This window comes from Podarcis liolepis (assembly GCF_965112155.1).
Source record: "Podarcis liolepis genome assembly, chromosome: 8".
NCBI classification, from domain to species: Eukaryota; Metazoa; Chordata; class Lepidosauria; order Squamata; family Lacertidae; genus Podarcis; species Podarcis liolepis.
This window is the reverse complement of record NC_139560.1, coordinates 87,561,521-87,582,364: the sequence shown is the minus strand read 5'-3', so window position 1 is coordinate 87,582,364 and position 20,844 is coordinate 87,561,521. Positions and strand designations below refer to the sequence as shown.

Sequence of the window (20,844 nt, the reverse complement as noted above, 5' to 3'; positions counted from 1 at the left end):
TCTTTCCCTTTAGATTAAAATATGTAAAGATCTCATTACAGTAATTGAGAAAGGTAAGAGGTTGCTCACATGGCGTCATGCTCAATTTACTAACCAGATTCTTTCTGTTGCTTGTATAAAACTGAAACATCTCTCATTTATCTGGGTTGGTCTCTTCCTTTTTCCCTGGGTGCTGCGCTAGTGATAAGGGACCCTTCGTATCCCCCCACTCCAAGCAGCAATACGAAGAATCCCATCTCCAGCTCTCTTTGCCCCTGCATGTCTAAAGCTTCACTGGAAACCCCCCCCCCCTTCTGCTCCTGCTTGCTTCAGGCGGAATCTGACACCAACACCTGCCATGGTGGAAAATGTCTTTGTTGCTTTGCACTTCTGTTTGAATTGCTGCAGGGGAGCCAATGGGAGTTAGGTCCATTTACTTTTTTTGTTGCCTAAGCACCATGGAATAGGATCTTGAGATGGTGCAGATAAGGAGCGGCACGTGCTGTGCTGGCCCTTTGAGTTAGCTCAGCTTAATAAGGGGCTCTTTTTCTGGGAAGGGCAGATTGCTGAGCTTGGGCCTATGAATGGAGCAGCTGGGGGAGGAAAAAAGAAACAAAGGAAGGAAAACACAGGCTGCCCTGAACCTGGCAATTGGGGGTGCGGCGGTTTCGGAGCTGGCCACACGCCAGGTGTGACCTTTGCAGTCTGCTTGGTTCTGCTTGTTTGGGTAATTTCCAGTGCAGTGCTGGAAAGGAAGGAAGCTGCCCAGCAGCAGAGCATCGCTGGCTGGATAGGCTCCGTGGCTGGCTGGGTTGCTGAGGCGCTGAATTAACTCTTACAAAGCTAGCTCACAAATAAATGAGGAGGCTTACAGAATAACCTGTCAAACGGCCAGCTCATCAGGTTAATGGATGATTCCTCATTGCAATCATACATCAGCTGAAACACTTTTCAGGGTTAGATTATCTTTTTGTAAGCTCCGGCGCTTAACTGATATCCCTAAGGGAAGCAAAGCATTTGTGTATCAGAGGGGAATATGTGTTCATTAGTAATACAAATTTAACTCATTTATTCTTTGATCTTAAACACATTATTTAGAAGTCGTTCCAGTGAAATCAGCAGCTATTGCTTCCTAGGAGTATGTTTTTGAGTCCGGTTGTGCATTTTATTATTCTCAGAGGGTGACCTGTGTTGTAAAACACCTTCTTGCCAATGTGTTCCTTTTAGAGCATAGAATTGTAGAGATGCTTTCTGCTGACTGAGATGAAGGCATAAATGGGCTTTGTCCTGAGCACTTTCTCACTGTAACTTTTATGTTAATACGCTGTTTATTTTGCTGAGGCTGAGGGGCTGCTCTGTTTCTTTCTCTGAAGTGAACTGGAATATGAAGTTCCGTACTTCTGGGGAGAAGCAGGCTCAAGTCAAATTTGTGCCAGATGGCTTGCAGGTGGAATAATTATAATATTTTTATAAAAGACTTTATCTTTTGCAGTTATTTGCTCATTGTGCAGCTGTTTTCTCCCCATCAATCAAGACCTGTTTAAGGGGAGCAATGAGACTGGTTGCATAGTTAAGCACTTGGCAGAAGAAAGGTTTGACTGAAGGAATGTGCAACTTTGAAAGGCTGATGGAATGTTGTGCAAGTGATTACAAGTTGCAGCTGCCCTTTCCCGCACATGCTTGCCTGCTTGCACTGTACAGCTTTTCATATGCACAGGAGTGCTCTTGTTGTGTGATTGCATGACTGTTACTTGAACTTACTCATTTGAAGGAAATTGTGCTATTTTGACCATCTGTCACCCTGCTTGGCTTCAGGAATGTAAAACACTGCACCCTCACTTTTTTTCTCCCCAAGGAAAAACCAAAGCACCTTCCCAGTTCTACAAATATCTACATATTTTGCACAAAACTATTTGCATATCCAACCTATGTTTTGCTTGCTTTAAACTTTTTCACTTTCATTATTTAAGTACAATGTATGAGTATATAAATCTTTAAAAGGTTTGAAACAAACTCCTAGGTGAAAATTTAGCTGAACCATGTTATAAGATATTAAAATTGCCTAAGCTACTTGAATTTATTTTCCTTTAATGACTTGCTCCAAACATGAGCTGCTCCAGGGGCAAAACTATGTTCCAAACCTGACTTCTGTGAAGTGGGCTTCATAAATAAATAAAAGCTGCAGAAAAACTACAGAACTGCTGATATATTGTCCTCCAAACAGCCAACTGGTAGACTTGTCTCAGTTTCTCCCACAAGATATTACAAAATGTGATGAATAAAAGTAAGTACAGTAATATATAAATCTTATGAAATAAACTTTCCCGTTTTCAGGGTGCAGAGTCCCCCACCCCATTTGGCTCCCAATTTGTCCCATTTTTGAAGATATAAAAATTGGTGTTTGTGTGCTCACCCAAACCTGCTTGCCTTGTTCGCAACTTAACTTGCTAGCTGCTTAGGAAGTTGAGCCCGCCCTACCCTCCAAAGCCAGCTGATTGATGCTCCAGGCTAGCCAATAGTGGAGCAGCAGCCTTGAGAAAAGCTTGTTTGGCAGAGCAGAGGCAGGGAGTTCAGTAAGGAGTCCTACCAACTAATTGTTTATGAAATATACTTTCTCCCCCTTCCCATATACAGAACTAAATGCATATTTTATGATGGCACATGTCACCTGCAATTGTTAGAATTGGCTGTGGGTTTTTTCAAAAATCAGCCTTTTTCCAGCTCTTCTTACACCCCTGTATTGCAGACCAGCCTAGTTAGCCCTTCTGTCACAAATGCAGAGGGAGGGAGCAGAGACAAGCAGAATTGCTAGAACTTAGTGACTTCAGGCAAATGCTGAAACTTCAAATGGTGACCTGCTCAGGGAAACCCTTCCTGACTGTTAGGGTTGGGTTAGCCCAAGACATTTTGCTACCTGAGAAAGAAGAGTGGGATAGCAAGCAGTCCTTCTTCCCAGAGGACTCTGAGGATTATATTTCTGGGAGAGAGATATCTCTAAGCAAACTGGAGGTATTTGGGGGACTCCATGACTGTTAATGTGGTATAAGAGTGCCTTAAATGATGCATTAGTTAAAATTCCTGCATTGCTGGGGGTTGGATTAGATGACCTTCAGGGTACCCTCAATTCTATGATTCTGTGAATGCCTACAGCTCAACAATTTTGGGGTCTTCCTAAAAAAAGTTCAACAACTTTCAGGGTGTCCTGGTTTTTACTTTTTGAAATATGGCAACCCTATTGGAGGCAAAGCTTTGTGAGGAAGAGAAACAGAATTTGTTGCTATCTCCACCTCTTTCTTTCTTTGGCGGGCCATTCATCAGGTGGGGAGCATGTGAGTCACTGAAATGAATGTGCATTGGGTCATTGGCTCTACCCTATGAGTATGACCAGCATTGGAAACAACCCATTGCAATGCTTTGAAGTCATTTCATTCTGCACGAGGTAACGTAATTTTTAGTCCCCCCATTCCTCCCCACGTCCCTTATTTTGCCCGACCAAAGGTGGCAACTCTACTCACTGCCTCTCTTGTCATGAGGTGATAAGGGTGGTTACCTTCCACCACCACCTCAAAAAAGTACAGAGTTGAAGAAGGAAGTTTGTAGAGTGGCATGCATTCACACCTTCTCTTTTTTCTGTTTGATTTTCAAGGTTCCGTATTCTACATGGGCCATCAGGCTACCATGGTATACATTTGCCTTAATTTGGGGCCTTAGTGTCCTAGCCTTCCAGAGTGGTATCTCCTTTTCGGAAGGGGCATCACACAGTGGGGGAGCAAATGCTTTGCATGCTGAAGGTCACCAAAATTCACACACACCAAACTGAAAAAAGCTAGCAGTTTGTTGCCTCGCAGGACATGGGAAAGGGTCATTGTCTGGAAAAGGTTTTTGAAAGGGAAGGAATTGGTACCAAGGCCTTCTCAGTAGTGGCACCCTCCCTGTGGAACGCCCTTCAGATGTCAAGGAGATAAAGAACTACATAACCTTTAGAAGATATCTGAAGGGAAGCCCTGTATCGGCAAGTTTTTAATGAGCGGGGTATAAACAGTAGTAGTAGTAGTATAGTATTACCCGTTGCAGCTTGTAAGCACATCTTTGTAGAATAAATGAACATTGTGAGTCATCTCAGCGTAGACAGCATGAAAAGGTATGACAGAGGGACAGGCGCATACATGGAAATATTAGGCACCCATTCACAGTCACAGTGGCACAAACCAGTCTATGAAAGTGCATCATTCCAGCTAGCAAATGGCATACAGGCTGGGTTCCTATGCTTTTGCACGGAAGGGAGAATTTTGGCTGTCTTCTCACAATGAGTAGTATGGTAAGAAAAGCAGCACCTGATAATGCTTTCTGTTGTCTCTGGCACCTTTTGAGTAGTTTGGTGATGCTTACTCATGAATAAATCAACTAGAAATAGAATCCTTCCCAAGAATCCAGTCTTCGCTAGTTAAAACTGCAGCACTTCCATTGACTGAGAATGGCTCTGCTCCTGGCGACTGGTTAAAATCTTACCAACCTGAGCACACAAACTAGGATGCTTTATCATTGATCCACTGGCAGCCATTTTTAACCCTATAACTCCATCACATCCCTATCTGCATCCCTCCCACCCTGCCCTGCCCACTATTTACTTTCTTTTAAAACAGCATTTCTACAATTACTTATTGTGTATCACCATCATTTTTGTTTTGGCCTTCTGTTTCCTGAAACCAAACCCTGAAATGGAGTACTAGACAAGTACTGTGCCTGGAGCTTAGTGTGAGTGGCACTTACTTTACATGGGACCTCTCCTAGGAAAATAGCCAGAGTGAGCAGGCCTTAAGCTACCTGTCAGCATGGGTGGGAAAGAAGTTAACTAGAGCCACAGCATGAGGGAGAGTGTTTCCAGTTGGCTTGCAAACAGATATATGGAAATGGTGTGAGGAAAACATGCCTTGGGACTGCCAAGCTAAGAGCAGGCCCATTTTAATATTTCACCAGAAGTTAAAAAATGCTTAAGGTTCCATATGACCTGTATGCAGTTGGTTGGGACACAGTTTTCATCCCAAAAAATGAAATGTTTAGCTATCTATGTATACTGACTGTTGAATCATATCATGTTTGTTTTTATTTTTCCTTATGATAAATAGCCACTACTGTAACTGTTGCCCAATTGTGTGACACCATTATGGCAGACCCACTGTCCAAAGATCTTTCTGTTATCTCATCCCAAGCTGCCTCTCGTAGTAAACTGGCATGATGATAAAGCACATGGGAAGTGTGCTGTCACACAAACAGATCATGTGGTTGGGCTGTGAATCATCCTGGCATTCCATCAAGATGAAAAATTATACAAAGTTGAAAACATTAATTTTCAACACATATAATGCTGCATTCATCTGTTCCTGTAAATGGGGGTGGGGAGTTTGGAGGCTTTTAGGCTCCTACACAGAAGTGTTATCTGCTGTTGATGGGATTCTTGCTTTGCCTCTTCACTCTCAGGGGAATTGCTATATAGGAGTTTGACTCAGTATTAATAAAAATATTTATGTGAGAGAGTTGCAGGAGATGGACAGCGTTGTTTAAAAGCACTTTACTAGGAGAGAGGTGATGAAATGGCATTTGCATTTGCATAAGTCTCCTGGGACTTGTCAAAGCCACAGTAGCAACAACTGTGCTCGATTGCAGCATGCATTTTAATGTTCCTTGGAGCATTGATTATAATTGTGCCAGGGAACTAAGTACAGAAGTTGCATGCTTCCCCTCTCCTGCGTACATAATATGCACCCTCCTTAAATGTGTTCTAGCTTTTGAGTTGAGCAGAAGATGCTGCTTCTCTTTTCAGTGAGATAAGATGAGATTTAGGCTGCAATCTAAACATACTTATTAGAGAATAAGCCCTCTTGAGCACAGGGAGGAATATACTGCTGAGTAAACAGGCATAGGATTTCACTGCAAGTTCTGAATATAAGTCACATGGGCCTTTGGAGGATGACTGACTTGGGGCTTAAGAAAAATATTTAAAGTTTATATATTGCCATTTTGTGTAAGTTCCCAGGCAGTCATCCTCCAAAAGGCTATATGACTAAAATTCGTAAGTGGCAGTGAAATCCGTGCAGGTAATTTTAAACAGACATTGTCTTAAGTCCTTCAAGGAATCAGAGTGTCACACAAGGTTCTGAAATGAAATGTGAGGAGGAGATTTGAGGATGGGGTCTTAATTAAATTCCTTGAAGAAGGCACTTCAGAATTTTCAGGGGATGAAAAAGAACGACCAGCCTCAAACACAAGTTTACATTATTTGTCTTCAACTGCCTCATAACTTGAACTTGCTTACATATTGAAAGATTAGTCAGTGGAAAGAGCTTGTTTTGCATTCCAAGTCAGGGTACCATGTGAATTATACAGTGGACACCTTGAACTTCTAATGTTGAAATAAGACTGAAAGCCAAGGAGGCTTATGTTGTGGCTGTCTCCAGGGCATCTGTATCTTTTTTTACACTTTCCTGAATTTCAGCTTGCAAAAGCATCTGTTCAAAGGGCATCAGCTTACTACTTTAACAGAATTAGTGTACAGCTTGTGTAGACATACAAGATAACATGGCCAACCTTTTCACCGAAACACTTCCATTGGTTATGTTGCCTTTCTTATATGGATGTGTGTGCATGCTGATCGTCTAGGAATTGCATCATGTGACAGCAGCAAAAAATTCATCGCCCTACCTGTTAGCAGCCTAAAGCAGACAATACATTTTATATAGGTGCCCACCCTAGTTCTTTTTCAGCGGCTTTCAAACAAGAAAAAATACAAGGGACATCAGTATTACAACCTAGTTTGGGGATTAGAGCTAGATTATAATTTTGAAACAACCCCCTTGCTGTGTGTGCCCCCAGTGATGAGCCCTGAGACACACAGCCCGGGATCTATCTTGACAGGGAAATGTAACGAACAACCACAACTGGGGTCTATCTTTGCAATGGAATATGTGGACAAATAACCAGCCCACAATGGAAGTTTAAAAGCTTTATTTCCTAAGTTAGTTTGGAGGTTACCCTTGGGGAAAGGGAAATAGAGTGAAAGAATTATCCTACCCAAGCAGACTAACCCTACTCCACTAAAAATCCCAGCCCACAAGGAGAAATAGGAAAAGGGTGAAATGTGAGAGGAGAGGCTGCCTGTTTGGGTTTTGCTGTGTAGCCTTCTCCAACTTGGCCCGGAGAGAGAACTACCTTTATAGAGATACAGGATGGAGCCAAGTCGTTGCCCTCAGGATCCAGAATGCCACAATATTGCAAAGTAGTATAGCCCAGATTGCTTGCATCTTCACACCTCACATCCGCTAGCCCCAGCCTCACTTATTTGCTTTTTAGCCACTGTAAGCAAAAGATATTCATAACCACACACACAAATGTATCCTTTCTGCTATGCTGTTGCCTTGTGGTAACTAGGGCTTGAACTGCTTTCTCAAGGCTAGATTTCTTCTGCAAAAAGCTTCATTAGTTTACTAACAGCTTAAACATTTAAAAGTTAAGAGTTAATATTAGGAACAAGTGGTTTACTACAAGGATATGTGTTTTTAAAGCATTATATGTAGTAAAAAATTAATATCTCATAAGCATAAAGGCTGTAGGTTGCCAAATACACAAGTTGGCCATAGTTTTTCTGCTTATTATGGTTGGCAACTTACTGTAAGCATGTTTAAATAATACAAGATGCATTTTAATCATTACAACGCCACAGCCAAATTTTGGACTTCCCTGACAATGATTTGCAGTCCTCATGAGAGGTATGCTGCAAAATGTCAGTGCACTCTTCAGTAGCCAGAGCTACTGGATTTGGCCAACCATGCCACAGGCTTGATATAAGGGAATAAAGGAAGCCTGCATAAGGAAGCCTCTATTCCAAAAGAGAATGAAGGAAGCCCCTGGTAGGTCAGGTGAACCCCCATAGCATTGTGCAGGGGAGGAAAGGGGAGACTGTTCTGTTCAGCAAGCAGATATTATTGCGCTGATGGAATGATCTCTCTAGCATTATGTTGAATTCCACTCGTGCGTATGTGCATTGTTTTTAATTCAATGGACATAGAGACATACAGTCCCCACCTGCACTCTGAAGTGGTACAATCCTAAAATGACTATATGTGATATTTCTGAATGTGTATTTAACCTGCATCTAAGAATAACAAATGTTTTGTTAGCACACACACAAAACAAACGATTTCTTTTTCTTCGATACAGCTTAAATGTGCTTGCTTACATGCACCTTTTCTGGATACTCCCACATACAGACAATCAAAATCCATACCAATTTTCTGGAGAGGACTGCAACTATAGTGTCAGCATAGCAGCAAGCACCCCATCATCCTGATGATAGGGACAATGTCAGTGGAGGCTGGTCTTGTGCCATGGTCCTGTATATAGGGGAAATCCTTGCCCTTTCTTGTAAAGACAAAAAGCTGGAACCTGGAGTGCAGGAAGGCCCAAGAAGATAAGTTGGCCATTTGCAAGTATTGTATGGTTTCTACGTGGATTTCTTGGACTTCTCTAAGGATTATGCTTCTTACATTGTTCTCAACCAGTGAAATGTATGTTGGTTTTTTAAACCCTTTTGATTCTAATAGGATTTTCCTTATTTTTAGGCTGTCTCACTACAAGTCTGAGTGCTGACCTTGCCACATCTGTAGGGACAGAGCCAGCAGAGCAGATGCCACCAACACTGTCAAAAAACAAGCTCTCTGGGAAGCTGCGCCGATCTGCGAGCACGCTCAGTAAATCTTCAAGTTAAAGCACTTTCAAAGCTGAAAACAATGTCAGGAGACATATACTTTAAGTCTCCTTTCATTAACTATATTCCTGGCACTGGAAATATTTGGATACTGCCTAATGAACTACATTTTCATATAAAATTATGATTCCTGAAGTTTCAAACTTAACATTTTCATGTGGATCATCTGAATTATGCAACATGCCTTTCACTTGATAATTTCTGCCACTGGAACCAATGAAGTCAAGAGCTCTTTTGGCAAGTTTACCATTTAACTGTAACCCTATTTTCTTGTTTTACTAGTAGAGATTGTAGAACTGAAAACCAATGAATTTCTTGGTTGTGACATTTAAATTGCATTATAATTTGAAATTTAGTAGGTGGAATTTTTAGTTTGCTGATGAAATGCCAATTTAGCCAAGTGATGTACTTTTTAAGTCCCACTGATGCCAATAGGGAGATGAGAGCATGGTTTACTAATTCTCTTCTTTTGAAATCAATGGAACTTTGCAAAGAGCTTCACTTTGGTTGGAATGTGCCCAAATATGGATAGGTGATTCTGCTTTTCAATATATCTTCAGACACACTATTTCTTTCCCACTATTTCTTTCCAAAGACCATTCTTCTGTGCATAACTAAGTACACTTCAACAATAACTGTTCTGAGTAACTGTTATAATATAAACACTGGTAGTAAAAATAAAAAACAGAAATAATGTTGTTTTATATACAAGACATACATTACTAGGTCATTTAAATCTCACTTTGGGTAAGTTAAATATGGCACATGCCAACTCAGTTTCTGTTTCTTAATATCATTCATGATAAAATTGGACCAAAGTTAAATACTTTCTTACTCCACATGATTAGCGTGGTGTGATTTAATCATGTCTAGAAGCACTTGCTACTTGATCAGTATAGAAAGACTGCTTGGTTGACCTTCTGGAAAAATGTGGATCAATATAACGTTTATCGTGAAATCAATCCAGAACATCCGCATACATTATGAAGATAAAGCTGGTTCATGCAGTCTTGAAATGTGCAGCAGTTCAGGATCATGTACCCTCTCGCCTTCTTGCTTAGGACTTCCAGTATGACCTAAGGAAATGTTTATCCAACTAAGCAATCAGACCTAGCTGTATCTATGAGCTGTGCTAGTGCAGACCATTATTTTCTTGTTATGCATGTAGCAAATCACACTGGTCTTTCCTATCCAATTCTTGCCCAGACACTTTGTGTAGAAAATACTCGTGTGACCATCCCATCCCTAACCGCAACATTAATTGCTGTGGATTTGGAGGCTCCTCACTCATTGCAGCACCAAATTATGGTGCCCTCTGTGATTAGGCATTTTTACCAAGTTGTCACTTTGCTACAGATTAGATGTGGATAGCTTGATCTTTCTTCTTTGTTATTTTGTCATGAATTTTGTTTTGTTGCACATATTTTCATGTTGGGGAAAACTGTTCACTAGATAGTGCTTCTAGTTATTATAGCTAATAGCTAACCTCTTTTTCCATTGGCGTGGAAGGAAAAAAACAGTAGTGTCTTATATAACATATTTCCAAATACTACTGCTTATAGCTATGCTTTCAGATTGAAAGTATTCTTAATTTCGTATGTGACCTGGAGACTTTGAGAGCTACATATTTTTAAGTGACAAACTGAAAATTTTGCACAACCCAACCACTCAGTGATAAAGGTTTAAGGATGAAAAATACATTTAAAAATTGCCCCGAGAGTAAATTGGATTGAAATAGCTTGAAGCCATTTTCTCCCAGGCCTGCTAATATACATTAAACTTTGCAGTAAAAGCAACACCTTTCAGGAACAACATTGTTAGGAACTGGTGGTGGTGTGTGGAATTCTTGCTCTTTTGAAGTCAGCAACCTCAATCCAGTGTGGCATCAGTACCACCTGCAGTAAATGCAAAGCATTTCTTGACACTGAAATGAATACAGCAGCCCTATTTCTGACTACTAAGGTGCATGTATCTGGAAAGTTTCATGGGCTTACTTTGAGCCCACTCCCAGAGTTATTTAGCTGACTTCAGTCAACTACTGCTATTCACTGAGATGAAAATTATGTCCTCTTTGGTGGTTCTAAGTGTTTGTTAAGAGTTTTGAGATACATTAGACTGTGAGATTGATTTCCTTGGCCAGTAAAAAAAGGGGGGTGCATCCAATCCCTGTGACTTCTTTGATTTGTTAGGTCTGCTTTAAACAATCTGTATATCTGATGTAGAATTTGTTTATTTTTCTCTGTTTAACACTGAAATGCAATCTCAAAATGTGATGTCCCTATGTGTATTTTAATCGGAAGGGACACCCCCCTGCACCCCACCAACTACAACTCAAACTGTATGCCCCAGTGGCAACAGTTTGGTGGTGGTGTTATTTTACTTAAAACTTGTGAATATATTAATTTACAGTCTACCTATTTTCATGTCTGCAATTATTTATTTATTCTTAGTAAAAATTGTTTGAAAGCTATTGATGGCAATATTTTATAGTAGTTAAAACACAAAACTAATAATAAAATCAAGGAAATAATAAACTAGAATCAAGTTACTGTTTGATTACCAAGGAATTTACTGTTTGAGGTGCACACCCTCCAAATTAAACACTGAACTTCGTTCTGTTAGCATGAAATTCACATGCTTCTGGGAAATGTAGGCAAGCAGCATGATGATAATATGTCCAATTGCCATTAACTTTATTTTTCCATGTATAAGGCAATTTTTTTGCTTTAAAAAAAGTCAAAAATTGGGTGTTGTCTTATACATGGATGGTGAATGCACAGGGGTTTAAAGTAGTTGGGGTATTTTAATGCACATAAAGTAAGACTTAGCTGGGTAGGAACTCCTGACTCTGAGAAGTTTTCAACCCCCTAACCATAGGCTCAGATAACATATGCATGCAGGAATAGACTGCAATCTTTCATTTCCTCTATTTCCAGTGTTCAGGCTGTGGGTGCCGATGTTTATGTAACAAAAAAAAGCACCACACATTCACAGGAGAGAAGTTTTAGCAGTTTGGGAAATAACCTGAGGCTTACAGAAGAACAAGATATTGTTGAGGGAACTCCAAAAACAGCCCAGTGATGACTAAGTTTGATCTGGGGCCAAAGAATGCTGATTGGTCATCCTCCACCTTGGACACACAAAAAAGCAAAGACATTTTCTACCTGTTTTGACTTTCATTTCCCCATCTTGTAGTGGCAGTTATTATGGTGGTGGTGGCAGGGACCGAGATAATTGCAGCCCAGATTCTGTTTCTTAGCTTTACCTGCAGATTACTTTAGGGTCTGGGTAGGCTGAAATGTTTTTGGAAGCCAAAAGGCTGGTTCAGATGGAAAACAGAGGCCCCAATTATGTCTCTGTTTTCCATCCGAACCAGCTTTTTGGCTTCCAGCTCACAGAACACAACAGGATCTGAATAGCTGCTATTATCCACCATCAAGCCTCACGTTCTACTCCCACCTCACATAATCTAGCACAGGGATGGGGAGTGGTCCTCTAGAAGTTGTTGGGCATGTCTTGCCAGCCCCACTGTGAATGGCCATCAGTCCATCAACATTTGGACTGCCTAAAGTTCCCCATCATCTGTTTTTTACCTTACATCATTTAGACTACGTGTATCAAATGCAACAGAAATTGTGGGAGTAAAATGGAGTTCCTGAATTACTTTATGAAACCTTTAATCACTAGAATGGTTGTTCCTTTTTCTATAGCTATTAACTACTGACATCACAATAGTGAGGGGGTAAATCCTTAATTGTAAGGAGTCTGAAGCAAGATTTCCTGTGCTCCAGTACAGAAGGTACAGCTTCCCATCTCTTTCTCCCCCACAATTCCCTGTGCACTGAGCCTACATATCTGTGCCTTGGGTCACCCCTACGCCAAAGCAAAATTTCTGATCTTAAAAGTTTGGTGTAGTTAATGCGGCTTGATCAGACCTTTTACTTTCATACATTCTACTTCCATCCATTACTTCCATCAAACAGAACTCTAATATGGCTGAAAGCATTAGACAAAGGATCCTGTTAGCAAAGCTGCCCCATTTTAATGTGAAGTGGGTGCTCTGTTTATTCAAGATTAGCTGGTCACCTGGCACTCTGTTCGTTTAATTTATCTTGTTCCCACTGCTGTTCTGATCATTACTGCTTTAATAATCACACCAGCTAGTGAAGAGGATCAGTCATCTGGACTTAAATTACTTTGTTTGTGCCCAATTCTTGCTATGCTTGTTACTGTAAAAATATTACTTCATCACAGGAAAGCCAACTCCTGGGGGGTGGTTACCTTGGGGGGGGGACATATTTGTTTGTGGGGGGCTACATGACATCACAAAGTCTTGTGTGACACCCAAACATTGGACGCAATGCCCAGACACAACGCCATCACACACGTCCAGGCACACAACGTGCCACACAGGAGAAGCAGCCCCCAGCCCATGGCATGGGCAGGAGGAGGAAGAGGAGGAGCTGCTGTCAATAGAAGCTGAGCTGTAACACACAACAGCATCACAGCCGACGTCTAGGCATCGCATGGTCACACAAGATTGAAGGAGCCAGGAACACGGGGGCAGCTCAGCTCCTCCTCCTGCCACGAAAGGGAAGCAGCCCCCAACCCATTGTGGTGGCAGGAGGGGGAGGCGCCACATGCCATGGAAGCCAAGCTGCTGTGCAACGATTGGACATTGTGTGTGACAGCGTCGCCTCTGACATCCGGTGCTGTGCATGTCACAGCGTCACATGTGATGCCCGGATGTTATGTTGTGCATGTGCAGCCAGGCCCCCATCTCATTCCTGAGTCAGCACCTCTGCATCATCATCAGTTTATTATTTTCAACAGATCAGCAATAAGACCAAAAATAAAAGCATACAGTACACCATAGCCTTATGGGCGGAGCAAAATGCAATGCAAAATATAATTTAAATGGTACTGGCTAAAGTTTCATCTATAGAAGATAACCTAAGTAGCCCCTGAAAATTTTCTTTCCAACTTTGGGTGGTTATTCATCTCTTTGTCCTCATTGTCACTAATAAAAATTTGGCTACTTTCTATGATACCCATGGTATTTTATCTCCAAGTAATTAACACTACATTGAGCTACCTGCCTGCTTGTTTAGCCAGTAAATTGGCAATCATTTGCTAACAAGCTCCAACATAAAAATTACAAAACAAAGGCATACATTCCACAGATTCCACCTCTTGGTTCTTAGTAGCACAAAACCTCAAGAGAAAAACACCAACAAATCTCCCCCAAAGCAATTGAGAAGGCAACACATTAGATCTGGTTAGACCAGGGGTAGGCAACCTAAGGTCCGTGGCCCAATCACCTTCTCAATCTGGCCCACGGACGGTTCAGGAATCAGCGTGTTTTTACATGATTGTCCTTTTATTTAAAATGCATCTCTGGGTTATTTGTCGGGCCTGCCTGGTGTTTTTACATGAGTAGAATGTGCGCTTTTATTTAAAATGCATCTCTGGGTTATTTGTCGGGCATAGGAATTCATTCATTTTTTGTCTTCAAAATATATTCCGGCCCACCTCATGGTCTGATGGACGGTGGACGAGCCCACGGTTGAAAAAGGTTGCTGGCCCCTGGGTTAGAGTAAACACCCTATGACAGTGGTTCCCAATTAGCAGTCCAAATACACCCACAGCCCCATCCCTTGCCTCCCCCCAACTAAATATTTGTGGTTTTTGCATGGTAATATCACAAATTTTATGATCTGTTCTAGTGCTTTGCAATTTTTCAATGTATTGGCCCAAACCAGTTTGGAAATCACACCGCAATAGCAAATTTGACCCGGCAATACGCAGCAATATATCACTCCTCGCATGAGAGAGAGCAGAGCAGCCAATTTCAAGGTGTTGTCAATATCACATGATGATCTCAGCCGATAACACTGCTGATCTGAGCTGCCTTCCCTCACGCTTATGGAGAACAGGGCAGCTGATCACCCTCATTCAAGGAACTGTGGCACTACCTTCCCCTGGCACTGAGGCAGAGCGGCTTTTCTCAGTCAGCAGGAAAGCAGCAGCAGCCACAGTGGACGTGCATCTTCCCTGGCTGCCCCGCTGATCATGACTTGATGCACCCCCCATCCCAATCTCCTCCCACTCAAACCATGCAGTGGAAGTGACTCCCCTTCCTCATCTCCCACCCCCATCTGATCTCCATGGCTGCTCCTTCACTCATCCCCCCACCTGATCTCCAATTTCAGACATTGTGATATGCAGTATTGGAATATTATTATTATTAATAATAATACCCCACCCATCTGGCTGGGTTTCCCCAGCCACTCTGGGCGGCTCCCAACCGAATATTAAAACACAATACAGCATTAAACATTAAAAACTTCCCTGAACAGGGCTGCCTTCAGATGTCTTTTAAAAGTAAGATAGTTGCTTATTGCCTTGACACCTGATGGGAGAGCGTTCCACAGGGCAGGCACAACTACCAAGAAGGCCCTCTGCCTGGTTCCCTGTAACTTGGCTTCTCGCAGTGAGGGAACCGCCAGAAGGCCATCGGTGCTGGACCTCAGTGTCCGGGCTGAATGATGGGGGCAGAGACGCTCCTTCAGGTATACAGGACCAATGTTTAGCCACTGATGTTGAAAAGCAGATATTGCTCAGCCCTAATCTGTTTTTTGTATACCTAAAATCCTTTGCTTATTAAGGGCTACCCCAAAAATGACCACATGTGTACTAGAGAGCCAGGTAAATTGCATTCCCACCAGCAAAGATTTGATGTGTTATGATTAATTCTGTATAATCTGTTGGGGCACATGTACCAGCGATGTGCCATCTTTAAAGCATTATCTCAAGTTCTTATTGAGATGGATCTGAATGTAGTTTATGGGACAGCTCAGCCAGATGGGCAGGGTATAAATAATAAAAATATTATTATTATCCCAAATATGTTCCCAGAGCTGTTCCTCTGATTCTTCCCCAAAGTATTTTCCCCATTTTAGTCTTAATGAAGTAAGAGGAAAAGCAGCCAATTGTGTGAGGAATTATGTTATGAAGTAATATAAAAGCTTCATCCAGAAACTGTTTTTGTTGGGTATTAGGTACATAAATAGAACACAGTGTCAGACAGGAGTTATCTAACTGACATTTGAAGCAGCTAAATCTTCCATTAGTGTCACTTAGTATAACTTTTAACTGAAACTCAAGTTTGGGTGAATTCTAGATTGCTGACCCTCTACTTTTGGAAGTACCTTGTAAGGCGTACCAATCTCCACCTCCACTTGGAAGGATTTTGTAACAGTATTGTGTTTCATTTTTTTTTAAAAAAAGTCTCTTTTTAAAAAAATAAGCTCTGGGTTATCTTGCTTTAAAGCAAACCTTATTCTTTTAATTGTTGTACCCAGGCCATTTACACTCCAAGTTACTGCAGTTAATTGTGGCATTAGAAGATTAATTTAAAATTATGCAGCATATTAGGCCTGGGCGACGTATCAATACATTTGATTTAAATGTAAAATCACAAGAGCGATTTCAGAATTTCCAGTCAGGCAATGTATCGCGAATCCCCTGGCCTGCTTGCAGCCAACATCACGCCCTTCAGTCAGGCCGCCTGATGCTCACCCACTCCCTCCCTCCTTCCCTCCGCAGCCCAATTGCTGGCCTTGGGAGTGGGGCTTGCCTGCCAGCCAGCCTTCCAGTGTGTTGGTTCCCCCCCCCCCGGCTGCGTTAGCATTGGCAGGCTGCCTCCTCCCTCCGTTCCTCCTCACCCCGTGGAATGGTGGCTCCCAGTAGCTGCCACTTGTGCAGCAAGACTATCATTGGGGTGAGCCACAGCTGGCAGTTCTGGGGAGGCCAGCAGCTCTGTGGTACCATGCCATGCCATTTACCTTCCCGCTGCAGCAGTCCCTATTTATCTACTTGCACTGGCATGCTTTCGAATTGCTAGGTTGGCAGGAGCTGGGACAGAGCAACGGGAGCTCACTTCGTCGCGGGGATTCGAACCACCAACCTTCTGATCAGCAAGCCCAAGAGGCTCAGTGGTTTAGACCACAGCGCCACCCATGCGCTCTGGTTTCTGTCACGGTGTTCCGTTGCACCAGAAGCAGTTCAGTCATGACACGGAAAGCTGTCTGTAGACAAACGCCAGCTCCCGCAGCCTGAAAGCAAGATGAGCGCCGCAACCCCATGGTCGCCTTTGACTGGACTTAACCATCCAGGAGTCCTTTATCTTTTTTTACCTTTACCATGACATTGCAGCACTCTGGGTGCTGCGCTCCACCCAGAGCAGTGCTGTCCGCCCAGCTTCACCAGGAAGAGGCAGAAGCTGCACACAGTTACATTAACTGTCTTCTTCCTTCCCACCTCCTTCCAACATCCAACATCTGATATAGCAAAGTTTAGCTGGCAATATCACCCAGCCCTACAGTATATACCAGGCAATAGATCTATTAAGCATCACCCTAATTCCAATCTTTTAGTCCTATTCCATCAGCACAAAATAAATTCCATCATGCCTCGCCGTGATGTCACTGCCTCCATAAGTGACCAAATTAACCAATTGAATGGCACCACCAACTAACCAATTTCCCAAATACAGTATAGAATAAAGCAGTAGAAGACCATTCACCAGGCCAATATGCATGCAGGCAAAAAGCTCCTACTTGGTCCCTTGGGCAACCTGCAAAGTTCCTACACTGAGTGCTAGGAGGGTAAGGTGGTTGCTGGAAACTGAAGAGGTGGGGAGGAAGTGGCATAGCCTTATATAGCCTCAGTCCATATGCCTCTCCATGCTGTGTGTAAATGCACAGCAGCAGAGCAGGTCCTTCTCTTCCATCCTGAACACAAATATTGCATGCCAACAGGTAACTTCTTTGATAAGTAAACTTATTAAAGCACTATTCCATGTATATTAACTAAGTGCCTGAAAGGTGAATTCAAAATGCACACAGTCCCCTGCATATATTTAGAAGCATTCAGTTCATCACAACCATGACGTGCCATTACAACAGAAGTTAGCAATTCCCCTGTGTCTACCAAGTCTCCTAAGTCAGCTTCCTCCCCCATAGGCAGTACAATCCTATGCATGCTTATTTGGAAGTAAACTGACCTGTGTTGTTCAATCTATCCCTCAAAGCAATTGTATACACAACTGATTTCAATAGAACTTACTCTCAGGTAACTGTGTATATATAGAATTACAACAAAAAAACTTAATAGTGGCAATTTTAACACTGTTGATCAGAAACTATGAAGCACTACAGTGGTAACTCGGGTTAAATACACTTCAGGTTACATATGCTTCAGGTTACAGACTCGGCTAACCCAGAAATATTACCTCAGGTTAAGAACTTTGCTTCAGGATGAGAACAGAAATCGTGCTCTGGCGGCACGGTGGCAGCAGGAGGCCCCATTAGCTAAAGTCGTGCTTCAGGTTAAGAACAGTTTCAGGTTAAGAACAGACCTCCAGAACAAATTAAGTTCTTAACCTGAGGTGCCACTGTATAGCACATCACACATTATGCTGATGAAATTGCACAGCTAAAGCCCCCAAGTGAAGAAAACATCCCCAAGAACTAAACCTCAAGACAAGTGTCACATTCTAAGCTTAATCCTCACAATAAAAAAGTTTTTAAAAGCAATGAATTTCAATTATTTTCTCTGCTGATCTCAGACCTTCCTAATGTGTGTCATTGTCCCTAAAAGTATATTCAGCTGAGACAGTGTGTCAGAACCTGCTGTGCCCAGGTTCCATAACTCCCTCCCTAGACTTATCTTGCCCCCCTTTTAGCACTAGGTTGTTGAACACTTTTCTTTTAGGATAAGGCTTCTGGACCATGAGTGCTTGCATTCTCCATGATTTGGTCTTGATTTGCTAGAAGTTCACTTACTTAATTGCAGTTTGTACTTTTAATTTTGCTGCTTTTACTATTTTACTGTTATTTTATAATTGCTTTAATTATTGTTGTTAGCCACCTTAAGCTTTGTTTACGAAAAGCAGGGGATAAATATTTTAAATCAATAAAAGATTACCCTATTTCCCCCACCATTAAGTTTCACTCTTCTTGTAGGTTCCAGTTTCTGATGCTGCAAAGGAAGAAAGGTTTCCTGTAAATTTTAAAAGCATGCACTAGAAGAAGGAATTCAAGCAGGCACAGTTTCTGCTGCAGAGGTGAGAAAAGCAGACTACTGCGTGTTTACATCTGGTCTTCTTTAAAAGAGAGGGGGTGTCCTAGGTGAAAACTCTTGAAAGCACCCTGAGATACTTCCATCTTTTGGTTAGGGGAAAATTAGTAATTTTGCCATTATTGGTTTTAGAGTACTTTGAAGGCACAGTTGCAATGTGCGGCTGAGGTCAGGAACACATATGCCTGCCTATCACTTTATGCTCAGTGGTTCATTGGCAGCTGAATTTGTGGGCTGACTCTACGGGGAAAACAATGCAGATGACATGAAATTTCTCCCTATGATGCTAAAGGAAAGGGCGTCTCAGAAAAGGTTGAAAGGTTCATTATTTTGCAAACCAGGGAATAACCTTGGGAGAAAGTGTTCTAAAATTCATCTTCTCTTCCTTTCGGTGAGCCTAGTCTTCCACTGCAAACGAGCAATGAAGTGGCACTGAGCAGGAAACTGTACAGGCTGAACAAATAATGATCCATGGCTTTAAAGTGGCAAATGCCAATTGTGCAACTCTCAACCCAATGGGCACAAGCTACCACTGCCTGTGCAGCTTCTATTCACTTGAAGAACAATCTTCCGCTGGATTGGGCCCAACACCTGTGCTCATTTCATGCATAGCTGTCAACTTACAGATTTGAAAATAAGGGACGAGCAGCCTTGAAAATAAGGGACCTGCAGCCAAAATAAGGGACCTGCGGCCTCACCTGTTCCAGGCACTCCAGTCTTCCTGTCCTCCTGCAGTCTGGTCAAACTCATGCTGGTAGCTTCGAGAACACTGTCCAACCAACTTTGTAACCAGAGGTTCAACTGAATAGAATCTGAATCACATGCACCACAAGGCCTATGCAGCCTCAACTTAAGATGGCTCCCCGGCCTGGCTTTGCACTGCAAAGTTTGCAGCAGCACGTGCAACAAAATGGCGTCCAGCATTCAAAAACCTCCTCAGCTTGCATTAACTAGCCACACACAAGGCATGCAAGCTCCACCCCCCAGTCGTTCTTCTTAGACTTCTTATTGGGTGAGCAACACAGCCAAGCAACACAGTTGGAGCCTCCCTCCTCTCTGGCCGGCAGGGAGGGAGGGAGGGAGGGAGGGAGGGAGAGGAGCTGCTTCCTTTGAAATTTAAGGGACATCATTTAAGGGACATCCATCAATAAGGGACAGCAGCGGGACATGGCGCTGGAATAAGGGACTGTCCCTTCAAATAAGGGACACTTGTCAGCTATGATTTCATGTGCTTACAAAGGCTCACAAAATCACTATTTAAGGGGGACTATCCCATTCCTTCCCTTCTCCCTCCACCCTGCCCCAATTTCAGATCACAGGTGCTCTTGAGGAATAAATCACCTATTACTTGGCATAAATAAATAAGTACAAGAAATGTTATTAGAAAGGGATAGTAGCCAACCTGTTTGCCCTCTGGATGTTAAACTCCAGATGTCCCCCTCTTTTAAAAAATGAAATATCTAAGAGCAAGCCTTTGACCCTGGGTCCAAATCCCCCTTGGCTACAAAGGCCCTTCTCCTTTTTTGCCTTTTTGGCCTCCTTGCTCATCCTCCTTTCCCCGCCTGGAGTGCGGAAACAAACAATATGGCCAAACCTGAGAAGACAGAGCTAATGAGGATTCTCTTCTCTTATGCCTGCTTGCTACCTTTCTCTGCCCACCTGTGAAGGAGGAAAAGGGGCCTCTGTTCTCTCCCCAAAACGAGGGCATTGGCTCAGAGGTCAACTCCAGGGAGAGCCTCAGGCAGCAAAATCCACAGTGGGGGTAGCAGATCCCAATGTAGAGTCACGGAATCCTCCATCTTTAGTACCTCCCTCCCTTGTTCCTGATGTGATCTTCCCTCGCCTCTTTTGGCTCGGCAGGGAGGGGGGCGCCATTTTGTGGTTCTCCTCAGGTGACAAAATATATTGGGCCAGCGCTGCTGCTGCTGCTCCCTTGGCCTGGGCCTACTCCGCCTCCCTGG

The 20,844-nt window shown here is 42.6% G+C and overlaps 1 protein-coding gene across 11 annotated transcripts in view; it reads left to right on the top strand.

Annotated features, from left to right (window-relative positions):
* RALGAPA2 (Ral GTPase activating protein catalytic subunit alpha 2) overlaps nt 1-11,274 on the top strand; it is a 203,393-nt gene extending 192,119 nt beyond the window's left edge. For 6 of the 11 annotated variants that reach the window (XM_083518967.1, XM_083518963.1, XM_083518958.1 and 3 more), the window contains one exon: nt 8,595-11,274. In XM_083518967.1, coding sequence (XP_083375093.1) covers nt 8,595-8,740 — 146 coding nt within the window. In that variant the 3' untranslated portion in view covers nt 8,741-11,274. Of the gene's footprint in view, nt 1-13; nt 54-1,352; nt 2,264-8,594 lie in introns of all 11 variants that reach the window. The other 5 variants (XM_083518961.1, XM_083518968.1, XR_014529577.1 and 2 more) reach the window with 4 other exon arrangements.
* The last annotated feature ends 9,570 nt before the right edge of the window (nt 11,275-20,844 follow it).